The sequence below is a fragment of the Lonchura striata genome, chromosome 27 (assembly GCF_050655825.1).
Source record: "Lonchura striata isolate lonStrDom1 chromosome 27, ASM5065582v1, whole genome shotgun sequence".
NCBI classification, from domain to species: Eukaryota; Metazoa; Chordata; class Aves; order Passeriformes; family Estrildidae; genus Lonchura; species Lonchura striata.
The window spans coordinates 517,250-535,247 of record NC_140729.1 but is presented as its reverse complement, the minus strand read 5'-3'; the positions used below and the strand labels follow the sequence as shown (position 1 = coordinate 535,247).

Here is a 17,998-nt window from a genome sequence, read left to right as displayed (position 1 = left end):
GGGCCAGAACTGGACCCAGCACTTGAGGTGTGGCCTCACCAGTGCCTGGCACAGGGGGACAATCCCTGCCCTGGTCCTGCCGACGTTTTGACAAGCCAGGTGGCACTGGCCTTCCTGCCCACTGGGCTGACGTTCAGCCGCCCGTCAGCCAGCACCCCCAGCTGTTTTGCAGGGGGTCTGTGTCCCGGCCCGCAGTGCTGGGATGCGGCCAAGGCTCAGGACGCGGCTGCCCCGCTCCCCTGAGGGACCCAACATGGCGCCGGCTCCTTCCCCGCCGCCCGCGGCACCGCAGCCGTGACGTCACGCGTCGGCGCGGTGACGTCACGCGCAGCGAATCTCGCCGGTGAGCGGCGGCCGCAGCCTGAGGGGTCCGTGAGGGGCCCGGGAGGGGAGCGGGGCTGGGCGGCCGGGACGGCCCCGCGCGGGTGAGGGGCCCGGGCGGGACCCCGCGCGGGTGAGGGGTCCGGGAGGGGCACAGGGGAGCGGGGCTGGGCGGCCGGGACACCCCGCGCGGGTGAGGGGCCCGGGAGGGACCGGGGCGCGGGAGGGCCGGGACGGCCCCGCACGGGTGAGGGCCCCGGGGCTGGCCAGGGGGCCGCTGCTCTGGGGGCCTCTGGGCAGTTCTTGCCGGAGTTACGCTCTCCTGGGGCTGTCCTGGGGGTGTCGGCGCTCTGTGGGAGTACCGGTGGCGCTTACCGGGGCTGCCGCTCTCCCAGGGCTGTCCTGGGGCTGCCGGGCCCGGGGTAGTTCGGGGGTGTCGGCGCTTTGTGGGGGTACCGGTGGTGCTTACCGGGGTTACCGCTCTCCCGGGGCCCGCCGGGGCTGCCGGGCCGCGGGCAGGTGAGGGGCTCGGTGCACGCTGAGGGGTGACGCGCCCGTGCCCGCAGGTGTGCCACCCTTCCTGCTGCGCCTGCCCCACAGCGGCGGATCCATGTCTTTCCTTGTAAGTAAACCCGAGCGCATTAGGGTGAGTGTTGAAGACCTTCCCGCTTCCCTCGCGTCTCGGTAGAACGAGTCTGGCGCTTGTGCAGAGTGGCCGGGCTTGGAGAGCACCATGAGGGCACAGGAAAACTGATCATAGGCTTGGTAACAAGACGCGGGTCAGGGTTCAAACCCTGTATTAAAGCCTTTACTGCTCGCACATACACCTGTATCTCCTTGGGGTGCAGTGCAGAGGGACTCTGATGGGCTTTGCAGTGAAGAAAAAGGGCCATAAAGCTGCTTATTTTCAGTCGTTCTTTAAAAAGTACCCTCCTCACCTGTGTCACAGTTTATTTTTTTTTTCCCTTCACTTTGCTCGCAAAGCTAAACACAACAGCTTTGTTTGATTCTGCTTTTCAGCAGAAAATGAGGACGTTTCCAGCAGCAGAACACTTCTGATGCGTTCAGATGGTATTCTTACATACAAGTTTTGGGTCATCATCACCTAAAGACTCCTTGGTGCTCTCCAGGACCAGCTTCCCATGCACTAAATAACATCAGTGTTTATTAAAATCTTTTGCAAGTAGCAAATTCTGCCATGGGAGTGTTTGTGATCGATGATTTACCTTCATGATCAACACTCTGCAAGCTTAAAATCTCCTATTCTCTTGTGTCCTGTGTGCATATATATGTATATTATTTGAACTGCAGTATTAGACAGTGGTGGAAACACTCCTCTACACAACCTAATGCTTGCTGTGAATTTCAGACATGAATTCTGGAAGAGAACAACAACTTTAGCATATTTATGTTCTAGTTTTGCATTCAGTCAATAGATATACAACCCAAATATTTGAATTCTCAAAGACACCACCTCTTTGTAAATAGTGAAAGCATATTTTAAAACCTCTTACACCTAAAAATCCATCTTTTATTTGGCTGTATGAAGGGGTTGTTGCATCTTGATTGTTTTTGCTGTATGTGCATGTATAAAAACTTGTTAGAATGGATTAAATGATATTAACTTTATTGTAAGTGCATGTTGATTGGGAATAGCAACAACACCTGTGGGGTTGCTGGATGCACGTCATTGCCCTAAAAAGGGAATACCCTTGTCCAAAATAAGGATGTCACTGCTGATGCAACAAATCAGTTTCAGACCACAGCAGAATCATTGACATTTGGGGTTTTTGTTCTTGTGGGGAAGGGGAAGAGAAACTTTTCTCTGGATGGAGTAAGTGATTGTGTGGAGAATTTTTATTTCTTTCAGCGGTGGGTGTCTGAGAAGTTCATTGTTGAGGGATTAAGAGAGTTCGAGCTGTTTGGAGGTAAGTTTTCCTCTTGTTAAATGATATTGCTAGAAATGTTTTCTTTTAGCTGTAAAGCTTGGTGATTTGGTAGCAAAGATGTATCTTATCACTCAAAGAGATGGTTAAATCTCATTGTCAGTCCAGGTGTTCAAGCTGCCTAGGCAGCTTACATTACAGAAATGTAACATGGAAGTGTCCAGGATGTAGCAAGTTATTTGGAAGTCACTTCCATATTGATAACAGTTCTAAAATAGTTATGTATTGCCTAGCATAACCAAATTTTTTTTCATATGCAAAAGATGAATTTGGGGTCTGAGAAGGTTAATGATAATTTTCTGAGTAAAAATGGATTTTGAAACTGCTGATGGCTCCCCAGAAGCAGGAGCTGACAGGTTTGTGCTCTGCTTTTGCATAACAAACAAATTGCCCACTAGGATACAGAATTCCTGATCAATGACACGGAAAACAGAGCATAGGACCTGTGTCTAGATTTGAATTTCCAGGGGGAGTAAAGGAATTTTTATTACTTTAAATAATACTAGGTAGTTTCTTCTGTTGGTAAGAGTCATCTTAAATGTGTTTATAATCATAGAATTGTTCAGGTTGGAAGGAACCTTTAAAGATCACCATGTCCTACCCCCCTGCAATACGGGACATGACAGAAGGTTAATACTTAGAGTTACAGTAAAAAAAAATTGTCACCTTACATTTATGTCAAATATACAGACAGTAGCACTATGTGAATCTCTTTGATCCTGTACTGCAGTATGACTAGTGCTGCAATTATGTGTGCACATTGTCTTTCTATAAAACAGAAAATCATGTATATTTGATATTGAAAAGGGTCATCTAGGGTTATTTACTTAGTTTTCCAGCTATAATTTAATGGGTATCTGTTGAACACAACATGGTGAACAATTAATTTCTTTACTCCAGAGCAGCCTCCGGGTGACTCTCGGAGAAAAGTAAGTGACTCGTGCAGGCTGTGGTGCTGTGGTTCATTGCATGGAGATTATTCCTTGTGGAAGTTTGATTTTTCTTTTTATCTTAGTTATATATCTCATCTCTATATTTAGCTCTACAAGTGTGGAAACAGGTTTCACCCCGGAGTGGAGATTTTGGTGTGTGGTTTTCAAACTATATGTGATAACTCAAAAATTTAAACTTAATCTCTTGGATTTCTATTTGTTTGTCATTCTCCTCCCCCCAGCCCCTCAAGGGTCTCTTTTTGAGGTGATTTAGTTCTGATCCTTCAGAGAAGGAAGGAAGAGTTTAGTTTTATGGAACTTCTGAAAAGTGTTTGTTCTGCAGGCCCTGACTACTCACCGAGCGTGTAACACATCGAATATCACAATTAACAATAGAGTATCTTAATCTAAATGATACCCTACCTCCCCACACCACAGGTGTGCAGGTGTTGCTCTACTTTAAGATAATTACAAACACAAATTAAGTGTGGTTTGATCATAACTGTGCCAGTTCAAGCTACTTATAATTGATTTTTGTGCCAGTGTATGTAATTTACTGGCACAAACAAAGCTCAAAATAGGAGATATATATGGAATGTTTTATATAAAATCGAGTAAATTCACACCTTTTTTAAAATTGCTGAGTGTTAGACATGCTTGGCTGGAAGTAAATTGAGATTAGCATGTGTTTTGTTTTTTTCCAAGGGTTTTCTTGGGATTTAGACACATGCTGATTTTCATTTTGATCTTTTTACATCTAGATCTTCTTTTTTCCAGCAGGGCTATAAAGACGCATAATTTGGGAAGGAGGGTGGAAGGAAAATCTTTGTTGCTTATGCTGAAGTGAGGGAGGGAGTGAGGAGATGGAGGGGAAGGCAGCAGAACAAAATTGATATTCCATCTTACTAACTCAGATGAATGTTATTTGGCAAATGCAGATCGTTGCAAGCATCACATAAGTGATTGTGTTATGGCATTTATACCAGTAGCTGCCTTTCAAAGATTATTTTCCTTTAAATCTATCTCAAATTAAACTGGACTCGGAAGCCAAAAGCCAGCTCTAAATGAATGTCATGCCATAAAACTGGTCATTTGGGACTTCATTTTGCAGCTGCTTTTGACCATACACCAAAAATTGTCCTGTGTGAAACCACTGAGGAGCTTTTTTGCAGTACCTCATAAATGACATTTCAGTTTAACTTTCTTTTTTAAAACTGTTGTATGATGTTGATAAATTTCTGGTTGAGCTCCTTTTGCATTAACTCTTACTGGTCAATGCTAACATGGGGAGAGGTGAGTGAAGACCTCAAACTAGAAGACTTTTCAATAGGGAATTCACAGTATCTTTCCATTACTGCACAGCCTACACCATTAAGAAGATTAAATTTATTTAATTCTTTGCATCTGTTTTGTTGGCTTATGCTCTCCCTGGAGTGGATTTTAATAAAGCAAAGCACTTACATGTTGCTCAGTGTCTCACCAGCTGTCACTGCTCCATGACTGCTTCCCAGCCCCCTGCTTCCATCTCCTTGGTGGTGCCTTTGTGCTTCAGAGGTTTCTGTCTGCCTGTGTGTCTCTCCTGGCAGTCCTGCTGTTGACAGGACTGTGTGAAGTTGCTGAAAGAAGTAATGAATGATAAAGCTGAGGTCAGAATGGACAGGCCTCTCTAGCAGAAGTTTGAAATCCTGAGTGAAAAGTTGCTGCCTGTTCTGAGCCAAGAAACAGCACTGTAGTGTTCACTAAAGGAGAGGATCTGGGAATGCTGCTCCCAGGGGCTTTAGCTATGCTAAGATGGAACTGAGTTGTTTGCACTGAAATTGTACCAAAGCACCTTAATTTTTGCCTTTTCCCTTAATGGAATACTTTAAAGGTAGGCAGCATGCTCATCAAAGCCAGTTGGAAAGGTGGAATTTGGGAGGTGTGGCTCTAATTTACTCCCAAAGTACTCTTAGCACCCAGAGGTGATTAACGGCAAACTCCTGTCTGTGCTCTTTGCACTGCCTTTACCCTGGGCTGAGGGTAGAACAGCAAGTTCCTTGTTTTTTAGCTGTCACTGTGTTGTTTCCATCATTCAGTGATGGAAATAAAAAACAGAGTCTGCTGTCATGGTAGGAAAAGGCACAAACTTTTTCTGCTTCATTTACCTTGAGGAAGGTCTGATAAAAGGGCATTTGCAGTTGATGAAGAATGAGGTGGAAAAATTGAGCTGGTGTTCCAAATGCCAGGAGGAGTTAATGTGCTGGAAATTGGAGATAACTAAAGACGGTTTTAGATACCACATAAATTTTAATCCCCTTTAGGTGGGTCTCCTTGTGACTTTGGACATTTGAAGGAGTTGGAAAGTATAAAAGAACTTGCAAGAATATTGAAGTTTATCATCTGCAAAATCCTGTAGGGGAAGATTTCAGAGTATGTAAAGGAGGCAGGAAGCTTTATGGCAGGTGGATTGAGGGAAAGCTGACAGATTTGGGAATGCTGCTTCCCTGTGTGGCCTGGGGGTGCTTTTTTCCCCTTTTTTTCATTCAGAAGCACTTAATGCTTTGCAGTTTTTGCTTTCATTTGGAGCTTCTCTTTTCATGTGTCTGATTTTCTTCATCACTTGTACCATTCAGCTAAGCAGCTTCAGCTATGCTGGGCTTATCCCAGGTGAGCTGAGAAGCAGGAGCTGCAGCATCCACCAGGAACACCAACTGCTATGGTGCAGAGGAGAGCTAAGAACAGCTTCCCTTTGGCTCTGGCTCAGGCAACAGGCTGGTGGCGCAGGAGTTTGTAACTGTAAGAGAAAGGCAGTTACTGTAAAGCAGAGTTTAGGCTGTCCTGGGGAATAATAATTGGCTTTATCAAAATATTCCTGAGTAAATTCTCACAGTGATTAAAAATCTACTTGTTCCATGTTTTGTAACACAGATGTCTGGATCTTCTGAAATGAGGCATCTCCTGAGTTTCAGTTGATAAATGACTATTTAAAATTATTTTGACAGCAACTAAATCCTCTTCTGTATTCCTATTATTTTGAAGTGTATGATAATGAGGGGCAGATGATTTTTCCAGCAGGTGACCTTTATTTCCTTTGACCTGACTTCATTTTTTTTCCTCAGACAAATGAGGCGAGCTCCGAGTCGATAGCTTCTTCCCCTAAAAGGGACACCATGAGCAGCTTCCTGCCAGACAGCAGCTGCTATGAGTTGCTCACTATCATAGGTAATTCTTGAGGGCTGGGGATCAGTCTGCTTTGTAAAGAAAATAATTTCTGCAGATTTATCCTTTTCTTGATTGATTGCTTATTTTTGATATTGGATGTGTGCATCTTTGATTTTAAAGTAATTTGAATAAAAAATGAGATGCCAGTCCTAAAGGTTTCCACCTGAGAGGGACATGTAGTTGGTCAGTGATGCTGGGGGTGCAGTACAGTCAGCAGAAGCAGCCTGAAACCTGTCCTTGTTGCTTCTAATCACTGTTCTTGCCTCAGTCCTGAATTTGAAGGACAGGATAATTCTACTGGTCAGGAGGATTCCTCTCAGATACATACCAAGAAAGGTAGTATCTGATGGAACAATTACTCTTTTTTACAAGGTCAAAAGTGGTTTCAGTGAGTGAGGGTAAATACTATTGAAGGGTCATGGGCTGGAGGAGTTCTCTTAGTGCTTCCACAAGCATTACTGAAGCTTTCATGCTTTCTCTTTCAGGCAGAGGCTTTGAAGACTTGATGGTTGTGAACCTGGCCAGGTATAAACCCACAGGAGAGTATGTCACAGTCAGAAGAGTGAACTTGGAGGCCTGCACAAATGAAATGGTCACATTCTTGCAGGTAATACCACTCAACGTGCAAGCTTAGAAGAGGACAGACAGCGAGAGCAGTGCCTATCAATACTGCAGTCATGTTTCTGCATTTACGAAATTTAATCAAATATCTTTTATTTTAGGGGGAACTTCATGTTTCCAAGCTCTTCAACCACCCTAACATTGTGCCATACAAAGCAACTTTCGTAGCAGACAACGAGCTGTGGGTAGTGACTTCTTTCATGGCCTATGGTGAGTGGAGAGGGGGTACCTTTTTCTGACCCTCATGTTCTGTGAAATGAAATTGAAGAGCTGAAGTCTCCTTGCTCTGACAGGTGGTGTTTTGTTTCTTTCTAGGTTCTGCAAAAGATTTAATCTGTACCCATTTTACGGATGGGATGACTGAACTGGCCATTGCTTACATTCTCCAAGGTGTCTTGAAAGCACTTGACTACATCCACCATATGGGCTATGTGCACAGGTATTGAAAAATACATTGGTCATTTTCCTTCTGGTGGAAGTTCTTGGATAATACTCAGAGTAGAGCAGAAGATGAATCAGGAGACACAGAACAACATTAAGTTTTGTATTACTTTGCTGTTAGAGCAAATCAGTTTGATACTCATGGGAAGTGACATCCCTGATCTTACTAAGCTGCATGAAAGTGTTGTTGTGGAGCAAACTTATCCCAAAGACCACTGTGTATCTAAAATCACAATCCATAACATTTAGTCCTGCATTTCTCCTCGCCACAGAAACATTCTGTGTGAACTTGCAAAGGTGATTAATAGAATCCTGTTAATTGATTTTGCCCATCATCCAAAGATAGTTGTTAGGACTCTCAGCCTCCTGGTAGGAAGCTGATCAGGTACTATGCTGTGCATTGAGCTGTTTAGTAAAGGCCAGGGAACCTGACTGTTTTTCCCTTTTTTCCCCAGGAGTGTTAAAGCCAGCCATATCCTGATCTCTGTAGATGGAAAGGTCTACCTCTCTGGTCTGCGGAGTAACCTGAGTATGATCAACCATGGGCAGCGACTCAAAGTTGTTCACGACTTCCCCAAATACAGCATCAAAGTGCTGCCTTGGCTTAGTCCTGAGGTTTTGCAGCAGGTGTGTTTAAGAGAAACTGCTTGTGTTTAGTGATGTGTTGTATCTGTATAATTTTGTGAGCTCTTAGGGCAACTTGAGGGGGTGTAGGGGTAGGGACTGCAGGCTCTCTGAGAGAACCTGCAGAGTTGCCTTCTTGTGATGAACTCTAGTCCTTTTTTCTTGTCTTTTTATCTTAAAACCAGTTACCCCTAGCAAGGGGAGGGGTACATGAATGCAAGGAGAAAGAAGGGGAGAAGCTAAAGGAAACAGATTTGGGGTGAATGCAGGGCAAGTGGGTAGAATTTGATCTAGTTGACTCAACAGTTTAAATGTAGACACCTCTACAGGTTGTCTCATTAACAAAATGTTACATCAGGTGCAAGTTACCCAGGGCAGAGGCCATCCCTACAGGCTGGCTGATTTCAGTTACATAAATGTTGCCTTTAACTGTGTGTTTTAACAAACCAAAAAACCCTCCCCACAATAAACCAGTGCATCTGTGGCTTGTGCTGTTCCTGTTCTAATCACCTGGGTTTGTTGACTTGCAGTCAAAGTCATGGGAATTACCCATTCAGTCACGTCCAAGTCCTGAAGCTAATTTTTCTTTTCATGTAGAATCTGCAGGGTTATGATGCAAAATCTGACATTTACAGCGTGGGGATAACGGCCTGTGAGCTGGCAAATGGACACGTTCCATTTAAAGACATGCCTTCTACTCAGGTAAGGTTTGCAAGCTCCTTTCTCATTCTTCATCTGGCACGTGGAACTGCTTTCCTGCTCTGGGATATGCGCACAGAAGGGTGTCCTGACTGCATGATGGGAAACCTGAACTGTGCTGTTGCTTGTGCCCCTGCTCTTCCAGATGCTCTTGGAAAAGCTGAATGGAACTGTTCCCTGCCTGCTCGACACCACCACAATTCCTGCCGACGAGCTGACCATGAGGACGTCACGCTCCAGCGCGAACTACGGCATGGGGGAGAGCATGGCCACGAGCAACGTGCGCGCGGCCAACGGGGAGCCAGCCCTGCACCCCTACCTCCGCACCTTCTCCACCTACTTCCACAACTTCGTGGAGCAGTGCCTCCAGAGGAACCCTGATTTCAGGTAAAGCCAGGTGAAAGCTGCTCTCCCGACCTGTGCTGTTCTAGGCTGGTTAAACTCTGGGAATTAGCAGATACTGTTTACAGTTTTCTTTCCAAAAGTGTAGTGGAGTGAGGATGTGCCCTGCCTGTTGAGGAGAGCAGTGCAAGTGTGGAGAACAAGCAGCGTTAACACTTTGAGCACTTCCTATGTGAGAGCCTGAGGAATTCCTTTGCAGCCTTCCTTGGAGGATGAGTGGTGCTGCACATCAGGAAAATAAACAACTTGTGTTTCTGGCCCAGTTCCCATCACTGCAAATGGCTGCTCTTCAGCCAGCAGAGAGCAATGATGGGAGGTGATAAAAGCTGCATTTTTCTTTGTAGTGAGGGCAATCTGTAGCCATGACAGACTTTTCAGGGGTGCCCCACTGCTCAGGTACTGTCCTTGGCCAGATGTAGGGGGTGCAAGTATGTAACTTAAAGGTTAGAAGAAGGAGGTTGAACTCCTTGCATAAAATATTACGTGATTGCTGAGAAATGGGAGAGGCAGGAAGGACCCTGGTCTTTTCTTATTCCTACTACCTGACTGCAAGCACTGACTCATGTTCTTGTGTGCTTCCCTCATTCTACCTCCCTTCCACAGGCCAAGTGCAAGCACTCTGCTCAGTCACCCTTTTTTTAAGCAGGTAAGGAACTAATTTATCCAGAGGTAAAGCACACTGCTTTGCTTTATCTTGCTGTGAGGGTGGGGATGTTGAGTTGCTGAATTTTCTGTGATTGGGAGGATTTTGACTATCTGTAGTGCAGTGTGGTGATCATCACATTGTGGGAGGTGCTTGGGCTGTTTTTGAAGCATCTCTTATCCAAGAGAGGTTTTAAATCTGCCTGTTCTGGGAGCCACGACAGCTCATCCCCTGCAGGCTGCTGAGTTCTGGCCCAAGGCAGTTCTAACCTGCTCCTTAAGGAGACCAAAGGGTGCCCCATGCCTTTCCTGCCTGTTGTTTCTGCCTGCAGTGCTGGGTGTGGAGCAGCACCTGAGCAGCCCCGTGTGCTCATTCTGTCCTTCCCATGCAGATCAAGCGCCGTGCTTCTGAAGCACTCCCGGAACTTCTGCGCCCTGTCACCCCCATCACCAATTTGGAAGGGACACTGCCCCAGGATCCCAGTGGCATTTTTGGGTTGGTATCAAATCTGGAGCAGCTGGATGTGGATGACTGGGAATTCTAGCAAAACAGGGACTACACTGAGGAGGAGCTTTCTTCAATAAATTGTAATTTATTGGTCCTGTTCATAAAAGCTGATGAATGTTACACACAGAATAGTTTACAGGTCCTTGGGAAGGAACTTCAACTGACTGTTTATTTAAGAAGTAACCTGGATACAAATGGACAGACCTGAGCTGGAAAAGGATCAACCCAAGGAGCTGTGGAGTATTCCAGAAGGTGCAGTGCCTGGAGCCCCCATTCTTCCAGCTGAACTCTGGTAGAGCACTCGAGGGTGCTGAGTGGGTCTGTGTAGTTGTGGTCTCTATTTATGTTTCTAAAAATCACTGGCTTCCTCACAGTTGAGGCTGCATGTCCCTGCCCTCTTTGGTTCTTTCTCTTTTAAGGGTGCCTTAGAGTTGAGGGGAGGTGGGCAGCTTTTAGTTTTGGGCATTCTCTTAGAACTAGTTAAGTTCCTGTAACAGTATTGTCACAGGGCAAGTTTTAAGGGGATGGAAAAAAAGGGATTATATTCTTAGTTACTGCTTTGTGATGAAAAACATGAGATCAAAGACAAGTTGATGCCATTCCAGGCACTCCTGCTGCACTGGGCATTCCTCTGCAGCACTGGATTTTTCCAGTCCAGAGAGGGCTTTTGAAGACTTCTCACTCAATGCTGAGCACTCTGAACTCCAGGTTAGACAGGGTCTTCCAGCCTCCCCTTCCAGCTTCCTGGGTCACCAGAGCAGTGTGAATGCCTGCACAATGTACCAGCTTTTTTATCCCCTTCCACTTGAACTTCACGTTAGCTGGGCTGGTTTCACAGCATGAAACACTCTTAGCCTGCCTGTTCTCAGTGACTTTATTTCCTGGCACAGAGGAAAAGTAAATTGATTTTCATGCTGATCCTCTTGCTCACAACTCCTGTACAGAACTGAATTTAACCTTTCTGTTACCATTGCTGTTCTGCCTTCCCTCACTGACAGGTAGAAGCTGCTCACGTGGCTCCGTGTGATTCATGGCTGTGTGGCTCTGCCCTGCTGCTGTGGCAGCTCTCCCCCATTCCGTGGTGTTTGGTTTATTTGGAGGTGTATTTAAGGCTTTTAGTTTGACTTGTTTTCCAAGGACCATGGTGCTGAAGGTCATCTGCTCTTTACTGAAGCATTGAGAATCCTTGTATAGGTGCAGTTGATGGGAATAGTGGTGCTGGCAACAGGTCCTTCTTGTGTTTATAAACTGTACTTGAACCCAGATAGTTTGTTACTCTAGTTTTTTTCCAAAACAAATAAAATATTTCTGAAGTTGTTTTTTAAGTCTGCTATTTGTGCAGGATGATGGAGTGAATCACAGAGGGTGACAGGCCGGCTGTGCATGCCTGCTTTTACTTTAGTTTCGTACAGCTCATCAGTTTATGGCAGCTACCTTCATGCTTCAGAAACATACTTCAACTAAAGCAACAAGCTGCAAACACCTGCACTTGCTCTTTTCTGAAGTTTCAGTAAAATTCTTCCAGTTACAGGAGTGTTTGTTAAGGCCAGGCCCAGTTCCACTTCCTCCCTATGCTCAGGGTTGGCTCCTGATTTATAATCTCTTGGCATGCAGCTCACTGAAGTTCTGTCCCTATCTTGAGTTCTAGGAACCAAACAGGAGGGAATAAATGCCCAGTAACTGCAGTGCTCCAGCCTGCTTTGCCATGAATTAGCATTTTTAGGGTAAAGGAAGAATTTAATGCAAGCTTGTATTTCTCATCCTTGCCCATGCCTCCAGTCTGCTCCAAACAAAGACTGGGGCTTAAATAAACTTTGTTCCCTGCTGGCACAGCAGCAGGATCCATGCACAGTTAGGAGTGAAACGGTAGCACCATGGTCAGAAGCAGCAATTACAGAGTAACTGAACCTTCACCCTCCTTCCCCGGCTGCACTCAGGGGTTCTGGGGGGTAGCAGATGGCTCACTCAGACCTTGAGTCTTGCCTGTCCTGCCTTGTGCCCCCACAGGGCAGCACAGAGAGTCCAGCACAGCTGGGCGTGGTTCAGTAGCTGCTGGTTGGATACAGAACCCCTGGCTACAGTTGGTAGCTTTTTTTTTCTCCTACAAAAGCTTTATTCAGTTATATACAAAATGTGTTCTGCTACTGTGGACGCTCTTCTTGGTCTGACCGTTGCTCCTCTTCTTCCTCCCCTTTGTGTTTTTCGAGTTTTGCCAAGAGCTCTGAAAAACAGAAGAGGCACAATGAGGCTCCAGGTGCAGGCCACCCCAGAGCCAGGGGCGCAGGTCTTGTGAACAGCAGGACCAGGGCAGCCACCAAAAATCCCTTGCCTGCAGAGGCTCCGCTTGGAGCTCCCTGTTTGCTGAGTCCAGGCAGGAGCTGTTACAGTCATTCCCTCAGTGCATTACTGACCACACAAGCTGCTGCCTCTTGCTCCCAGAGCACAGGGCCCTTCCCCTCTCCAGTTGCTCCCCAGGTTCCCCACCTGGGCAAGCACAGGTGCTCGTGCTGCATCTGTGATTCATTATTTCCTGACACTAAGTGAGCTGAGCCAAGAACTGTGAACTGCAGCTCAGGACCAGGCCCAGCACCAGGAAGCCCCACAGGAGCTGGTGCCTTTGCTGCCCAGCTGCTCCCCCAGAAGCCCCTCTCCCCAGGTGCCCGTTACCTTTTGCGGGGTTGAAGACTCCATTGGTCTGCTTGTCACAGACGTAGCAGCGCTGGGATTTGCGATAGTGCTGCAGGGCACAGCTCTCACAGAAGTAATGCCGACACCTGTACAGGGACACAGAGGTCATTGCAAGCCCCCAGACACAGCCACTGTGTCCTGGAGTCAAAAACTACTGACTGCTGGTCACAGGAAGGTTGGGAATGACCTCCACGATCGAGTCCAACCTTTGACCAAATGCCACCTTGTCACCCAAACCAGAGCACTGAGTGCCATGTCCAGTTGTTCCTTGTTCCCTAGGGATGGGGACTCTACCAGCTCCCTGGGCAGCCCTTTCCATTGCCTCACAGCTCTCTCCGTGGTCCCCAAGGGAGGCAAAAGTGAGATGCAGGCACAGCTTCCTCTGCATCCCTGTCCTCATGGAAGGTGTTTCAGCATTCCTTCACTGATGTGCAGCGACAGTGCAGAGCCACCAGTGAGCTCTTCCAGACACAGGACAGCATTCAGAGTGAGAGAGGGCTGTCCTCAGCCTTCTCATCCTTGCCAAGCTCCTGGCTTCCTCATGCCCACATTTCTCTGCTCAGGCAGTGCAGCTGCCATTCAGTGTCCAGGAAAACAAAATCTCAAGGTTAAGGGGGAAAGATGAGGCAATGAGCAGCATTTGTGGAAATTAATAAGTGCTTGAGATCCCTTCCGAGGAGATGCTGCAGATGGCACCTATGACACTCCCTGGCTCTCACAGGATTCCCCCACCCAGCCCGTGGGCTGGGGTTGTCTTTGCCTCAATTGTGGATGAATGACTCGTGAGCTGCATCCACAGCACATGTCCTGCTCATGCCAAACAACCACTTACTTGGTGACCACAGGGTTCTTGAAGGAACCTCTGCAGATGAAACACTTGAAAGGCATGTCCTCCTCATCACTGCTCACCTCGTAGTTTTCGTCGTCTGCAGAAGAGAAAGTAAACCAGAGTGGAGTGAGAGGAGAGGCCAGCCCAGCTCACATGTGGGGCACAAAATAACAAACAAGGGGAGAGCACAGCAGGTGGGATTCAATCTCTGCTGGAAACAATGGAACTCTGGCATCTGGGTGTTGCTGATGTCAGTAACACATGTGGGACTGTGCTATAATTAGGGCTAATGAGCCAGCAGGGCCTGTTGCTCATCTCGGGAGAAAATACTTTTCTACTTCACCCACTCACTGCTATAAAGAGAAACATCCTCCAGCTCTCTCCTGTTTTTTAGACTTTCTTCCAAACCAGCTGCCACCAAGTTCTGGCTCCAGCTGAGCAGAGAATAGCCCCCATTTGCACAGCAGCGCTCATGAGCCCTGGGCCACAGCCCCGGACACGAGTGGCAAATGCCATCCCACCTCCTGGGAATCAGGGGGACAGACGGTCCCGTCTCCCCAGCCCCGCACAGCTTGCTGCTGGGACCCACATGGCAGTGCTCTCCTTCACAGAGAGCCAGGGGTTATGTGAAAGCAGCAGCTCTGCTCAGCACTGCCAGTGGCTCCTGGCCCACAGCTCGTCCTGCAGCAGGAGTCGCACAGAACTCTGGACACAGTCCTGTGAGGGCACCGTACCGTTGACGCCGTAGCGGCCCTCGTCCAGCTCCCGTTCGATCTGCCAGCCGTGCTTGTAGTCTGAGCGGTCATGCAGGAACTTGCAACTGTCTGAGCAGCACAAAGAAAGAGGAAATAAGAGACAGCCTGCAAGGGCAGAGTGTTACCGGGACACCTAATTCCAGGGCAGCCTGAGCTTTGCCCAGCAGGAAAAATCTAACTGCTCCTTCTCCAGGGCAGCACTAAGCTTCTGGAGCAGGTACAGGATCCCTCAGTGCTGACAGGCTGTGAGCATCATCCTCCCTGTGCCACAGGGACAGTTCCAGCAGTTATGCACATGGGAAGTGGGACAAAGAACAGGAAAACCCATCCTTCACATGGTCTTGGTGCACACAACACCTGTAAGAATATGGGTCACTGGAACATCCCAGGGGTCCCTTCCAGGACTCCTATAACCACTAATTAGAAGCCCTGGGCTTTCAGAAGGGATGGCACGAATGACAACCTTACATAAACAGCTCTGCACAGAAGGGTCTGTGACTCAGCACCCCAAACACGGGGTCACAGCTGGACTAGGTGCCTTGGAATGTCTGGTGCTCACCCCCGAAGCCGCAGAACCCGGTCTCCTTGTAGTCCTTGCAGATGTCAGGCTGGTAGTCCCAGCGCACCGTGGCCCGCAGGTGCTCCGGAGCTCGGATGGGGCCTTTCCTGAAAGGGGGGCAGAGGCTCAGCCCGGCTGCAAAGTGGCCCTGGAGCAGGGCCTGGCCAGAACCACACACCACACTGGTCAGGCAGAAACTGGCAGTGACAGCAGAGCTCCAGCCCCAGACACTGCCTTTGGGATGGTGTGTGAGCTCCTCTGCGGTCACAGACCCCGAGGCTCATCCCAACCCACCTCACCATTCCTGAGGAGGCATTTCCCATCGATGTGTCCTTGGGCTTCACATACTTCTGGTAGTTGTTAATGCCACGGTAAATTTTATCGTCTTCCTTTCCTCTCAGCTCCTAGGAAAGCAAGAAGAGATGATTAAGGATCAGGAGAGCTTCATGACATGAATCAACTGCCACCACTCTAACATCTTGCCCTCCTTAACACCAATAAAGCCACAAAACTCCCCTATTTGCAAAGTTTACACTCCTGCTTCCTTGAACTTCTAGGGAAGATGAAACTCTAACCCTTTTTGGTGTGCAGAAGGGGATGAGCGGAGCACAGGCTCTCCTGCCGCAGAGTTCCTGAGGAGCAAGGCTGACTCACCTCCTGGATCTTCTGGCTGCGCTCAAAGATGGCCTGGGCATCCTTCTCCTTCTCTGTGTCCAGTTCGTACACTGCTGTGGCTCCCATGTCTTCTGGGCCAACAGGTTTCTGAAAAGCAAGGAAAACTTGTGGCAAGAGTGGAGGGAACACCTGGATAAGACAGAGAGCTCCTGTCTACCTGAAGATTGTCACAGAGCAAGAACTGGACACATCTGCTTTATCCCTTGGCATTTGCTTGGGAGAAGTCACTACAGGCTCTAGCCTAGTGTGTGCAGAGGCCAGAGTACTAATTCCTCATTGCTCCCAGTTTTCAGCCTGCAGTCAGGGAACACTTGTTTAACTCCTTCACACTTAGCCGCAGCTCAGCTGGAAGCCCCACTCAGTTCAGCCATGTCACCCAGTTCAGGTGGGTGTCATTTCAGTCACAGGACCCTCTTGCCCACACACAGGATGTTACTGAGCTTCTGACCCAGCTGGGAATGGCCAAAATTCAGTTTCAACACAGTGATCTGGTTTAGATTCCTTTTTAATGGCCTGAACAGATACCTATTCCTAGCTTTTATCACATCTTCGAGAACAGCTGCACAGAAACCAGAGAATAATTACAGCCAGCCTCAATTAGATACAAATCCAACTTAAGTGCCAAAAGCTTGCAGAGTGCCAAAGTTGTCACCTCCTCCCATCCCTTTCCATTCTCTGCAGAAGGTTGGGCAAACCAAACACTGCCTCCCTTGGGAGCAGCCAAAGATGGTCTAACACTGAAAACACAAAACCAGCAGTTGAGCCAGCCTGATCCAACCGCTCCCTCTCCTAAAAAATCTGTGCAGTGTTGGGCAAGTCCAATGGCATCCTGGAGTTTTAACTCTCACCTCCAAAAGGGAAAGGCCAACCTCTGATGGCCTCCCGTGGAGGAAGGGACTATCAAAGTAAAGCCAGCACAAGGTGCTTGGCTGTTAAGCGGTGTCAGGGAGGTGCATTAATAGGAAAGAATGTCCAATCCCTTGTTTAGAGTGGCAGATTCTGTCTCTGAGGAGTGGGATCCCCAGCCCCACGTGAGCTGACAGCCCAGGTCCCCTGCTGCCTGTCCTTACCGCCGACCTGGTGGATTTGTAGGTGACCCCGATCTCTTTGGCAGGATCCTCATCCTCGCTGCTGCTCGGCGCGTACTCCGGCCTCTCCCTCGTGCAGCGCCTGGTCTGGGGGCACAGCAGGGATGGGGGAGGAAAGGCTACAGCGCTGTCCCGTCACGGCCGAGCCTGGCAGGCCCCGCAGGCCCCCTGGGCGGCGCAGGTACTCCCTGGAGCTCCCTTACCTTCTGGATCATGGGGTTGGGGGTGTCCCGCCGCCGCTCCTTGCGCACCACGGTGTTGCCCTCCTCCCCGCTGCTCTCTGCGGGGAAAGTCCGAGTGAGGGCACGGCCCGGCCCCGGCAGCGCCTGCCCCGCCGGGCCCAGCAGTCCCGCCCTGGGAGCGCTGCCCAAAGGCTCCGGAGCCCGGGCAGCCCTGGGGCAGTGTCCGACCACCTTGCAGGGGAAGAGCCCTCTCCTAATACCCAGCCTAACTCCGCTGTGGCACAACCCAGGGCTCCCTCACGCCCTCGGCCGCACGCCCACGGGCTGGGGAGGGCGGCCAAGCCCGGCCCGGGCAGCGCTGGGGCGGCACCAGGCCCTCCCTCGCCTGCACCGCACCGGCTCCCCACGCCGCCCGGGTCCCCCGGCCCGCACCCCGCTCCTGGTCGCTGCCGGGCCGTTTCCGCCGGCCGCTGCCCGCGGCCCGGACCCGCTTCTTGAACACAAAGCTGCAGACGCCGCTCTCCTCCGCCATGCTGTGCCGCCGGGCCGCGGCGCCGGTAGAGCGGCGCCGGAGCGGCCGGCGCGGGCAGCGCCCCCTGCGGGCGCGGAGGAGCCAGCGCCCCGGCGGGCCCGGGCGCTCCTCTGCCCTGCCGCAGCCAAACAAGAATATTTGTTCCGTGATCACCGTTTTCAAAGATATTCCCATCACTCCATTGTATATTTCCCTCCATTTATGGTTCATTGGAGGGCTTTGAGAGCTTAAGGTAAAGTCCTCAGAGCTACAGGTTATTGCTGCCTCCCTCCTGACCCATGGCCGTTTCGGCTGGCGTGAAACCACCTCCAGCTTTTAACTATTAATAATTATGTTTATTTCTGATGTTCTGC

The 17,998-nt window shown here is 48.9% G+C and overlaps 2 protein-coding genes across 10 annotated transcripts; one reads left to right on the top strand and one right to left on the bottom strand.

Annotated features, from left to right (window-relative positions):
• The first annotated feature begins 317 nt into the window (after positions 1-317).
• Positions 318-11,655, top strand: STRADA (STE20 related adaptor alpha). Of its 8 annotated transcripts, none has more exons than XM_021538552.4 (13): positions 318-368; positions 888-943; positions 2,192-2,249; positions 3,168-3,196; positions 6,298-6,400; positions 6,886-7,007; positions 7,123-7,231; positions 7,337-7,460; positions 7,918-8,089; positions 8,684-8,788; positions 8,931-9,172; positions 9,791-9,833; positions 10,222-11,655. In XM_021538552.4, the coding sequence occupies exons 2-13, from the start codon at positions 932-934 to the stop codon at positions 10,372-10,374; spliced, it is 1,272 nt and encodes a 423-aa protein (XP_021394227.3). In that variant the 5' UTR covers positions 318-368; positions 888-931; the 3' UTR covers positions 10,375-11,655. The 8 variants fall into 8 exon arrangements, with proteins under 8 accessions (XP_021394227.3, XP_021394225.3, XP_085417785.1 ...); XM_021538550.4 differs by having other exon boundaries at positions 888-967; XM_085561659.1 differs by lacking the exon at positions 3,168-3,196 and having other exon boundaries at positions 318-343.
• Positions 10,403-17,671, bottom strand: LOC110474826 (E3 ubiquitin-protein ligase RNF113A). 2 transcript variants are annotated; one of them, XM_021538553.4, is made up of 10 exons: positions 17,546-17,671; positions 17,135-17,211; positions 16,914-17,018; positions 15,823-15,930; positions 15,463-15,572; positions 15,169-15,275; positions 14,589-14,678; positions 13,858-13,951; positions 13,005-13,111; positions 10,403-12,558 (listed from the first exon to the last, which is right to left on the bottom strand). In XM_021538553.4, exons 1-10 carry the CDS (start codon positions 17,643-17,645, stop codon positions 12,479-12,481), a joined length of 978 nt encoding a protein of 325 aa, XP_021394228.2. In that variant the 5' UTR covers positions 17,646-17,671; the 3' UTR covers positions 10,403-12,478. The 2 variants fall into 2 exon arrangements, with proteins under 2 accessions (XP_021394228.2, XP_021394229.2); XM_021538554.4 differs by lacking the exon at positions 17,546-17,671 and adding an exon at positions 17,345-17,434.
• Positions 17,672-17,998: the final 327 nt, after the last annotated feature.